Consider the following 12632-nt stretch of genomic DNA (forward strand, 5'->3'; position numbering starts at 1 on the left):
CTTTTTTCCACAGGCTTGGCATCTGGGGGACGCCAAGCAATCCCCGCCTGTCTGCTTATTATTCCCCCAAATCCCCGCCTGTATGCTTAAATATCATATCCCCGCTCCCCTGCAGGTCACAGGGCCCTGTGACGTGCACTGTGCTCCCCGACTTCCGCTCACATACAGCGCGCTTTGCTCCACCCCTGCCCCATCTGCCTGTGCTCTGCGATGCAGGTTTTTATTGCGCAGGTGCCAGAAAGTGACAGTAACTCCCCGGCGCCTGCGCAATAGAACCCTGCGGCAGACGGGGCCGGGGTGGAGCAAAGCGCGCTCTGTGAGCGGCGCTTTGCACATGCCCGGAGTTCAGGGAGCTCAGTGCACGTCACAGGACCTGTCACAGGGCCCTGTGATGTGCAGGGGAGGGGGATATGATAATTAAGCAGAGAGGTAGGGATTTAGGGAATAATAAGCAGATAGGCGGGGATTGCTTGGCGTCATTCGATCATCATGCACGCCATTGTGACAACCAGCCGGTTGTATTTTTCATTGAGGGCATTGGGCAATATTATATTTTTTTATTATGTACCATCCCAATTTTGTAATGTATGGAATGTCTCCAGCTTTTTTCCTGTTCCAGTCATGTTATTTGTCCCCGTATATCTGTTATGTTAATGATGTGTTCTTTTAATGTATTGGTGAATAAAGTTTGAAATTATTTTTATCGTCATCTTGAATGGAGGTCGTGTTCTTGTTTAGAAGTGATTTATTAAAGTAGCAAACTATTCAGAAATATTGTACTGTTCTCCCTCAACACCAGATATTCCAAATGCCTGTAGCCAATTGCTCAATATTTTCACCAGATGACATTGCGCATGTACAGTAAAGTTTGATCTTATTTATTTGCTTGGTCTTAATTGGACAAATTCAAGTGAACAAAGTGAAATTGAATTGTACTTGGCACAGGTTTACCGTGACAGAGAGGAGCCATACTGCAGTGTCTGATTCCTCCCAATCCTGCAGTCACTAGAAGCCTTTTGCCTTCATATTAATCGGTGCAGGGTTTTATTAGCAGTACAGGGGTTAATCTGCTCAGTTGTGAGCTCCTGGAAGCTTACCTTCATTTAGGCTCTCAGCTGTTCAGTGTTAGCCACTCCCAACTCCTATTTATTCTACATACTCTCACTACTATATATTCCACAATCACCTTTTCAACACCATACAGCAGACAATTTAACAATATCAAGGATATAATTCTAAAATACTTACCCATAGTCAGCCAGGACAATACTAACTTCTGCATAATGATAGCAGAGTTGTAACCAAGAGAGGTATGTCGGCAACATGCTGTCTCCAAGCATGATTAAACCTGTCCGCCCTTCTAACACATGTTGCAATGTTTGCACTTTTGCCATTAATAAGAAAAAATGTTTTTCTCTTCCCCAAGGTGCAGTTCACAATATCAGGTCATTTATCAGTTGTGACTCTGATCCCATAGTGTATTGCATTGAATGTTGAACTTGCAATATTAAATACATTGGATGCACAATTAGAAAAATAAATAAAAAGAATAGCTGAACATATAGCAAACATAAAAAATAATAACAGCACATATTCAGGTGCTGTGAAGCATTTTATTTCAATGCACAAAGGTGATTTATCACATTTTTCTGTCTTTGGAATTGAAAGGTTTAAATGCCCAACTCCTGGAGGGAACTGGCAAAATGCTTTAGCACTAAGAGAGGCACATTGGATTCTTCATTTAGATATAAAATTCCAAAAAGGCATGAAATATAAAAATTATTTATTTTACTTTAATCAACATTACTGGTCCTTATTCACTAATAATCAATATACACCAGTGTTAGCCTGTCCTATTTACTCTTCCCTCTATACCTGCCCATGTGTTTGGCAGGAATTAACATAGTCGTGGTTTGTGATGTGAGTGCTCAGCCTTCATCTGCAATTAACTTAGATCAATTGTAATTGGATTCTTTGTATATATAACATTGTGCTTCATTGATGCTTTATATCCTATGACTAAGGGCACACCTCAGTGTCAGAAACACGCAAGGAAGTTTGATTTTAACTCAGTTTTCATGGTATACAAATAAAGAATAATTATTTTACCTGGACGGTGATGCTGGATTACATTCCTCTCCCCTCCGTCCTTGTTGCATATGGCTGCAGTCGCCAACAGGACTAGCTCCTTCAATGAATCTCCGACCGGAGCTGATGACTATGGCGGCATGGTGAGCTATATACCTCTTTTGCTTAAACTAGCTAAAACACTTGTCCATTGGATGAAATTATTTATAAGCTTGCTAAAAAATTATTGTTCTCAGCAGCATATTATCCTTTTGATCCTTTTCTTAGCCCAAGTAACTAATCAGTGTTTTGTGAATCAGATAGTAATGATATTCTATGTGCACAGGACAATCATATTAACAATCGTTCAGTGCACATGGAATTGACGTAATCCTGTCCAAACAGGCCAATAAACCACTACCGATTGGCTTATTTGTAATACATCCCATTAGTGACCAGGCCAAATTTTTCAAATCTGTCATGAGTCACTTTATGTAGCAATAACTCTGGAATGTTTCAACATATCCCATTGATTTGGGGACTGTTTTTTTGTGACACATTGTACTTTATGTTAGTAGTAAATTTAGGTCAATATGTTTTTACGTTTAAATATATTGTCATATTGACTTAATTATTCTGATATACAGTACAGACCAAAAGTTTGGACACACCTTCTCATTTAAAGATTTTTCTGTATTTTCATGACTATGAAAATTGTACATTCACACTGAAGGCATCAATACTATGAATTAACACATGAGGAATTATATAGTTAGCAAAAAAGTGTGAAACAACTGCAAATATGTCTTATATTCTAGGTTCTTCAAAGTAGCCACCTTTTGCTTTGATGACTGCTTTGCACACTCTTGGCATTCTCTTGATGAGCTTCAAGAGGTAGTCACCGGAAATGGTCTTTCAACAATCTTGAAGGAGTTCCCAGAGATGCTTAGCACTTGTTGGCCCTTTTGCCTTCACTCTGCGGTCCAGCTCACCCCAAGCCATCTCGATTGGGTTCAGGTCTGGTGACTGTGGAGGCCAAATCATCTGGCGTAGCACCCCATCACTCTCCCTCTCGGTCAAATAGCCCTTACACAGCCTGGAGGTGTGTTTGGGGTCATTGTCCTGTTGAAAAATAAATGATGGTCCAACTAAACGCAAACCGGAGGGAATAGCATACCGCTGCAAGATGCTGTGGTAGCCATGCTGGTTCAGTATGCCTTCAATTTTGAATAAATCCCCAACAGTGTCACCAGCAAAGCACCCCCACACCATCACACCTCCTACTCCATTCTTCACGGTGGGAACCAGGCATGTAGAGTCCATCCGTTCACCTTTTCTGCGTCGCACAAAGACACGGTGATTGGAATCAAAGATCTTAAATTTGGACTCATCAGACCAAAGCACAGATTTCCACTGGTCTAATGTCCATTCCTTGTGTTCTTTAGCCCAAACAAGTCTCTTCTGCTTGTTGCCTGTCCTTAGCAGTGGTCTCCTAGCAGCTATTTTACCATGAAGGCCTGCTGCACAAAGTCTCCTCTTAACAGTTGTTGAAGAGATGTGTCTGCTGCTAGAACTCTGTGTGGCATTGACCTGGTCTTTAATCTGAGCTGCTGTTAACCTGCGATTTCTGAGGCTGGTGACTCGGATAAACTTATCCTCAGAAGCAGAGGTGACTCTTGGTCTTCCTTTCCTGGGGCGGTCCTCATGTGAGCCAGTTTCTTTGTAGCGCTTGATGGTTTTTGCAACTGCACTTGGGGACACTTTCAAAGTTTTCCCAATTTTCCGCACTAACTGACTTTCATTTCTTAAAGTAATGATGGCCACTCGTTTTTCTTTACTTAGCTGCTTTTTTCTTGCCATAATACAAATTCTAACAGTCTATTCAGTAGGACTATCAGCTGTGTATCCACCAGACTTCTGCACAACACAACTGATGGACTCAACCCCATTTATAAGGCAAGATATCCCACTTATTAAACCTGACAGGGCACACCTGTGAAGTGAAAACCATTTCCGGTGACTACCTCTTGAAGCTCATCAAGAGAATGCCAAGAGTGTGCAAAGCAGTCATCAAAGCAAAAGGTGGCTACTTTGAAGAACCTAGAATATAAGACACATTTTCAGTTGTTTCACGCTTTTTTTTAAGTATATAATTCCACATGTGTTAATTCATAGTTTTGATGCCTTCAGTGTAAATGTACAATTTTCATAGTCATGAAAATACATTAAAATCTTTAAATGAGAAGGTGTGTCCAAACTTTTGGTCTGTACTGTATAAATATCAGAATTTTTGACAGAAATTCTGATATTTGTCAAATTTCTGATATTTTCATATGTCAGAAAATCTGCAATTTTCAAACGTTGAATGTGTATAACTGGAATCCAAATAGTCATACCACACAATAGTTAATAGTTATGTCTAACATACATGAACATTATTGGTCAATTTTCCTTTTGTTTTGTTAGAATGTTAGAAGGTTTAAAAATTTCTCAGCAATTTTTCATTTTTTTTCAATGAGCTTTAAAAAACTTGTTTTTTTAGGAACCTATTCAGTTTTGAAGAGACTTTGTGGGGGCGTATACACTGTAAAAACAAAAGTGATGCTATTTAAAAAATACAATACCCCTCAACATATTCAGAACTGTAGTCAAGTAGTTTGTTAACACTTCAGGTGTTTTGCAGGAATTAATTAAAAGTGGAATGACAGGAATGAAAAATTATATATTTTTTCTCACTTAAATGTTGCTAACATCTGAACAGTCCGAGATAGCTTTCAGACTCTAAAGCCATTCCTTGGCCTTGGATTGCTATGGCATCATCAGGATTACACAATCACGATCTCAGGGTGCCATTTAGGCTAAATATAGAGCGCCCATGCTCTGTTAACCATCTAGATGTCGCTGTCACTATTGACAGCAGCATCTAAGGGGTTAAACAACCATGGTCGATGCCAATGCTGATCGAGGCTGATACAGAAGGAAGTCAGCTATAGTGTAAGCTGACAAATGCAGCATTTTTTAAGGGAATATGCAGTGTAAATGCAGCCTTAGTGAAAATTTGAGGTTGCTTGATAGACATTGTAACCCCAAATATCTTTTGACTGAGGCTCTAGAGCTCTTGTTTCAGCTTAACATGTGTTTTAAAGTAATTAATTGCTTATTATTTCTATTACAGGAATAATGGAAAAAGAAAGACCTAAAGTAATCACCTTTTTGGTGGCATATGCCATTTTGATACTTGCTTTAAATGTCTATGCTGAGCATGGAACAATTGTGGAAACGAAACAAGGAAAGGTCAGAGGTTTCCATATACCTATAAATTCTGGATCAGTGATTGCCTATCTGGGAATACCTTATGGAGAACCACCAATGGGAACACTAAGATTCAAAAAGCCAGAGCCTCGAAAACCATGGCAAGGTGTCTATGACGCTTCAAAATTTGGCAATTCCTGTTATCAAAATAGAGATGAAGCTCAAGCTAGCTTTTCTGGTGCAAATATGTGGCAAGTAAACAATGAAATGAGTGAAGATTGTCTATTTTTGAATGTTTGGGCTCCATCATCTAATCTAAAGTCTGCACATGTAATGATATTTATCTATGGTGGGGCTTTCCTTTCTGGGACTTCATCCATGGAGCTATATGATCCAAGTATTCTCGCTTTCTCTGAGGAAATGATTGTGGTATCAATGAACTACAGAGTTGGAGCCCTAGGTTTTTTGGCATTACCAGGAAATAAGGACATTCCGGGAAATGCTGGCATGTTTGACCAACAGTTGGCACTTCGGTGGGTTCACGAAAACATTGCATCTTTTGGGGGCAACCCTGACAGTGTTACCTTGTTTGGACATAGTTGTGGAGCAGCATGTGTTGGCTTACATTTACTTTCTCCAGGAAGCCAAAATTACTTTAATAGGGTGATTGTGCAAAGTGGTTCTGCTAGTGCGGGATGGGCCATGAGTTCTCATAAAAGAGCCAAGAGGCTGACTATGAAATTAGCCAAACTTTTACACTGTCCAGTTGACAATGATGATGCACTGGTAACATGTCTTCAAAACATAGATCCTACAAAAATAGTCCAAAAGCAATTATTGGTTGAAACCAAATACCCATTTGCTCTCACACGCATTATACCAATTATTGACTTTGACTTTATTAGTGATATGCCAAATAATATTATAAAGCAAATATCTAAAAAAACTGAAATTTTAATAGGCGGCACCAAGGATGATGGAAATCCTTTTACAGTAGCGTGGGCACCTGGCTTGAGCAGAGAACATGATAGTCTTATAACTACCGAACAGCTAATAGAAGGAATTACGAGGTTGCTCCCAGTAGCTGGAGATATTGGAATCGAAGCCATATTGTTTGAATATAAAGATTGGGAGGATGAACAAAACTTGGAGAAAAACAGAGAAGCCATGGAGCTTATATTACGAGATTATTACATGATTTGTCCAATGAAATATTTTGCTGATGAAATGGCAAAACAAGAAGCAAACATATATTTTTATGAATTTAACCATCGCTCCTCAAAAGAAGTTTGGCCTAAATGGATGGGAGTCCTTCATGGTGCTATCCTGCCATTTATGTTTGGAAAGCCTCTCAGTAAAGGAAATAATTTCACTGAAGAAGAACAGTTGCTCAGCAAAAGAATTATGAAAGCCTGGGGCAATTTTGCAAGAACCGGGTATGGTATAGTATTACGTTCTACTTATAAGTAAGGATTAATGATGTGGACATGGCTTGTCAAAAATAAGAATGATGTCTTTAGGTAACATTTCTATTTAATTTTATACATTTTCATTTGGTTTTTCATCTATGAAGGCTTAGACTACTGACCTACACCCGTGGTCAAAATTGTTGGTACCCCTCGTTTAATGAAAGAAAAACCCACAATTGTCACAGAAATAACTTGAATCTGAAAAAAGTAATAATAAATTAAAAATCTATGAAAATGAACAAATGAAAGTAAGTCATTGCTTTTCAATCCTGCTTCCACAGAATTTAAAAAAAAATTAAACTCATGAAATAGGCCTGGACAGAAATGATGGTACCCCTGAAAATAATGTGACAAAAGGGACATGTTAAATCAAGTTGTGTCCACTAATTAGCATCACAGGTGTCTACAATCTTGTAATCAGTCAGTGGGCCTGTATATAGGGCTACAGATACTCATTGTGCTGTTTGGTGACATGGGGTGTACCACACTCAACATGGACCAGACGAAGCAAAGGAAAGAGTTGTCTCAGGAGATTAGAAAGAAAATTATAGACAAGCATGTCAAAGGTAAAGGTTATAAGACCATCTCCAAGCAGCTTGATGTTCCTGTGACTACAGTTGCACATATTATTCAGAAATTTAAAATCTATGGGACTGTAACCAACCTCCCTGGATGTGGGCGCAGAAGGAAAATTGATGACAAATCAAAGAGATGGATAATAAGAATAGTAACAAAAGAGCTTAGTATAACTTCTAAAGAGATTAAAGGTGAACTTCAAGCTCAAGGAACATCAGTGTCAGATCGCACCAACCGTCGTTGTTTGATCCAAATTGGACTTCATGGGAGACGACCAAGGAGAACACCATTGTTGAAAAAAAAAATCATAAAAAAGCCAGGCTGGAATGTGCCAAACTACATGTTGACAAGCCACAAATCTTCTGGGAGAATGTCCTTTGGACATATGAGATAAAAATGGAAGTTATTGGCAAGACACATCAGCTCTATGTTCACAGATGGAAAAATGAAGCATATAAAGAAAAGAACACTGTCCCTACTGTGAAACATGGAGGAGGCTTTTTTCTGTTCTGGGGCTGCTTTGCTGCATCTGGCACAGGGTGTCTTGAATATGTGCCGGGTACAATGAAATCTCAAGACTATCAAGGGATTCTAGAGAGAAATGTGCTGCCCAATGTCAGAAAGCTTGGTCTCAGTCACAGGTCATGGGTCTTGCAACAGGATAATGACCCAAAACACACAGCTAAAACCACCCAAGAATGGCTAAGAGGAAAACATTGGACTATTCTGAAGTGTCTTCTATGAACCCTGACCTAAATCCTATTGAGCATATTTGGAAAGAGCTGAAACATGTCATCTGGAAAAGGCAACCTTAAAACAAGAGACAACTGGAGCAGTTTGCTCATGAGGAGTGGGCCAAAATACCTGTCGAGAGGCGCAGAAGTCTCATTGACAGTTACAGGAATTGTTTGATTGCAGTGATTGCCTCAAAAGGTAGTTCAACAAAATATTAAGTTAAGAGTACCATCATTTCTGTCCAGGCCGATTTCATGAGTTTAATTTTTTTTAAAATTCTGTTGAAGCAGGGTTGAAAATTAACGTCTGACTTTCATTTGTTCATTTTCATAGATTTTTAATTTATTATTACTTTTGTCAGAATCAAGTTATTTCTGTGACCATTGTGGGTTACCAACAATTTTGACCACGTGTGTACACAGCAAAATTGTGCGCCTTTCTTGACACCACCTTCCCTCTGCTATGGCAAACCTATCATCAGCACCACAAATTAGGGTCATGGGATGGGAAGCCAATTACTGTATATGCCATGGTTAAAGGGTTAATCTCTTTTATAGGATAAGTGATAACTTGCTGATCATTGTTAGTTCAGCTATTTAGACCCCTTATAATAATAATAATTTTTATTTCTATAGCACCAACCTATTCCACAGTACTTTACATTTCAGAGGGGACTTGTAAAGACAATCAAGACACAGCAGAGTAAACACATAATTCAACAGATACCAAGAGGAGTGAGGTTTCTGCTGCTCGCGAGCTACAATCTATGAGGAAATAGGGGATAAACAAAAGAGAAATGGTAAAAAGTGCTTATATTATATGGTCCGGCCATCAATATAATAAATAGGGAGTTCACACAATGCAGCATGAGCCGGTCACCAGCCAGTGTGTGCACAAGTACAGACACAGAGGGCTAATAAGTGCATGGAGGTTGTGTAAACAGACGCTACGAGGGACCAGATTTGGTAGAAAATTTTGGAAGGGCAAGGGAGGAATAGTTACATAAGCGACATGAGGCGATAGGCAGGTCTAAAGAAGTGCATTTTTAGGGCATGCTTAAAACTGTGGATATTGGGGACTAATCATATTATCCTGGGTAGTGCATTCCAGCATTTCTGGGCTTTTAATTGTTTTTACTGTCATTTGGTGTGTGGCAAGCATGTATACTGATTAATTTTGTGAACAATAAAAGATTTTTTCATTCATTTTGGTGATCACTGCACTTAAGCATGTCCTCTTTCTTGTTTTTGGTGGTTATGTAACTTGGTTTGACATGCTGCAGGGAGATCCCAAGTATATGATGGTGCCCTCCATTTTTATTGTTTAAATTGAGCATTCCAGAGAATTGGCACAGCACGTGAGAGGTCTTGGAGAAGGTAGTGGGAGGTTCGGATTATTAAGGATGACAGAGATGAGTGAGGAGATGTAAGGTGGTGCTGAACTGTGGAGAGCTTTGTGGGTGAGTGTGATAAGTTTATATTGTACTCTGTAGTGGATGGGCAACCAGTGCAATGACTGGCACATGGTAGAGGCATTGGTATAGCAGTTGGGGAGGAATATGATCCTAACTGATGCATTCAGGACGGATTGGAGAGGTCTTATTTTAGTTAGAGGCAGACCGATTAGTAGAGAGTTGAGAATGAATAAGAGAAACAGTAAGTTTTTTTAAGAGTCAAAGGTAAGAAAACACTAAATTACTTACCAGTAATGTGATTTTCCTGAGCCCATGACAGCACCACAACGAGAGAGGGGATCCGCCCTTCCAGGACAGGAAACCTACAGAATAAAACCAAAAAAAGCCACCTCCTCATTTGTTTACAGAATATGAGAGGACACTACTTAATAGTTATATATCCCATGATTTTTCCTTCTACACACCGCATGAATCAAACACTACAAAAGAAATTAAGTGATCAACTTTTAACAGTGATGGGAGGGAATATAAGGGTGCTGTCATGGGCTGAGGAAAATCACATTACCGGTAAGTAATTTAGTGTTTTCCTATCACCCATGACAGCACCACATCGAGAAATTTACAGAGAAAAAACTGAATCGCAACCGTACATAATGCTTGATGGGGACATCCGCTTCTTACAGTTCTGCCATGGATTCCTTGGATTAGCACAGAAAGTAGGGTGCACAATTTCATGACTTCTATGGAAATTGGAAGCTCTTTTCGGAAGATAGGGTAGCTCCGGAACCGGCCCATATTCTAGGATATGTATAAACAGAGGATTAACCGACAAAGCTTGAATGTCACTAACTTACCATGCTGAAGTCAGGGCCACTGGGATAATAGTCTTTAATGTGGAGACCCTGAATCCATGGGTTCAAGCGAAGGCTTGTTAGAGCCATAAGCACTGAATTTAGATCCCAGGGTACCATCTTTGGACTGGAAATGGGCCTAGCTCCAAAGCTCACTTTCACATTCCTTGCTTATTCAATGCAGGTTGGACACTGTTCCAGTAGTTTACGGCTAAAAAGGTCCACTTGTAATTCTCTTCCTCTTTATATGAGGTGCTGTAAAAGATAAAAGGTGAGTCAGGAAACGGCATGTGTAATTGGGCGTCATCAGCATAGAGATGGTTCTGAAAACCAAATTTACAGAGGTTTGTCCAATAGGGGCAGTATATAAGGAGAAGAGGAGGGGACCTAGAACTGAAACCCAACAGTAAGGGCAAGATAAAGAGAATCTAGCAAAAGATATAGTGAAGGAGCGGTCAGATAGGTGAGAGAGACAGGAGAAGACCAAACATTCCAGAAGTTTAGAAATGAAGGGGAGATTAGAGTCAGGTCTGTAGTTGGCAGCACAGTTCTGGTCGAGAGATGTTTTTTAACTAATGGGTGTATGCTGGAGTGTTTGAAGGAGAAAGGAAAGATACCAGATGAGAGAGGTTAAATATTTTAGTTAGGCAAGTGTTGAGATCCGGGGAAAGGAATTGAAGGAGATGTGAGGGAATATGGACTCTGGTGCTGGTGGTAGGGCAAGAAGATTTGAGGAGCCCGGTAACGTCTTCTTCCATGACCAGTTGAAAGACAGAAAGTTAGCTAGGTGAAGTGCAGGAGGGAAGAGAATGCATGATATTAAGGGATTGGGAGAAGATTTCCTGTTGAATATGGTAAATTTTTTCTTTTAAATATTTGGCCTGATCATCAGCGCTGAGGTTGGTGGTTGAGGCCTGCACTCTTGGACTGAGGAAGGCTATTTAGGATTGTTGGATAGTAAGTAGTGTTGAGTGATACCTTCCGATATCGGGAAATATCGGATCGGATTGGATCGGACCGATACCCAAAAAGTATCGGATATCGCCGATTCCGATACAGGAAACCAATGCAAGTCAATGGGACAGAAATATCGGAATGAAAATGAACCCTTTCTTTCTTTGTAGGTTAATTCTACATGAAGGAAAACAACTAAGAATAATGTAGAATGTATTGGGGGAGGTGGCGGAGACAATAAAGGCATAGAGGTTTAGCCCAATCAAATGGAATAGCAGGAATTAATATTTTTTTTAAGACGTTCTGAGTTACGGAAATATTGACTATGTTAAGTATTTTTATATTTTGTCAGATATTTATGTTTCACTACTTCCATGCTCTTCACCTTCTTTTTTACTTCTCCCACACTTTCTCCTTCATCATCCTCAGCATCAGCATCTTTTTCATCCACTTCTTCTTCACCTTCATCATCTTCTTCTTCTTCACCTTCTTCGTATTATTCTTTTTTTTTACATTCTTCATATTCTACTTCTTCATCTTCTTCATATTCTTCTTCTTCATCATATTCTTATTTGTGACAGGCATTCCTGTAGTTGTTTTCTATAAAAGGTTGGACATTACACCTTTCGTTCTGCCCATCACAAAAGATTTACAACAGGATTTGTCCGCGTTCAGTTTGGCCTGCAGCAGCAGGTCTTTTCCAGGGGCACCACGAGGAGGAACGGACTCACCCCCATACATTGCTTAGTGATCTTCTGCTTATAATTTAGATATTATCTATTGCTCTGATTTTTAGTCTTATGCTTAATGTTCTTCCGCTTTTTGTTCTGCAGCTTCTTGTATTCTGCTTCTTGGTTTTCGGTCTCTTGTTCTTCTGTATCTTGGTGGTTGTCTTCTCTTCTTTGTCCTCTTGGTCAACTTCTTCAGGGTCAACTTCTTGGTCTTCTTCGGGGTGGTCTTCGGGGTCGTCGTCTTTGGGGGTTCTCGTCTTCGGGGTCCTCGTCTTCTTCGGGGTCCTCGTCTTCTTCAGGTTGGTCTTCAGGGTCCTCGTCTTCTTCGGGGTGGTCTTCAGGGTCCTCGTCTTCTTCGGGGTGGTCTTCAGGGTCCTCGTCTTCTTCGGGGGGGTCTTCAGAGTCCATTTCTTCAGGGTAATCGTCTTCGGGGTCCTCGTCTTCTTCGGGTTGGTCTTCAGGGTCCTCGTCAGGGAGATCCAGAGTGATTACCAAGAACCATTTCAAAAAGCTTGAACTTGGAAATGTAGCAGAAGGTACAAGAAGGCTGAGGAACTACCGAGGACCAGCTGATGGTACTGGA

At 40.0% G+C, this 12632-nt stretch overlaps 1 protein-coding gene across 1 annotated transcript in view; it reads left to right on the top strand.

Annotated features, from left to right (window-relative positions):
- The window catches only part of LOC141152760 (cholinesterase-like), a 53617-nt gene that overhangs the window by 17672 nt on the left and 23313 nt on the right, over positions 1 to 12632 (top strand). Inside the window, exon 2 of the mRNA XM_073637444.1 lies at positions 5243 to 6755. Within this exon, the coding sequence (XP_073493545.1) occupies positions 5243 to 6755 (1513 nt within the window). The remainder of the gene's footprint in view (positions 1 to 5242; positions 6756 to 12632) is intronic.

Source organism: Phyllobates terribilis, unplaced genomic scaffold (assembly GCF_046119375.1).
Source record: "Phyllobates terribilis strain yellow unplaced genomic scaffold, ASM4611937v1 Scaffold_6__1_contigs__length_29720123, whole genome shotgun sequence".
Lineage (NCBI taxonomy): Eukaryota > Metazoa > Chordata > Amphibia > Anura > Dendrobatidae > Phyllobates > Phyllobates terribilis.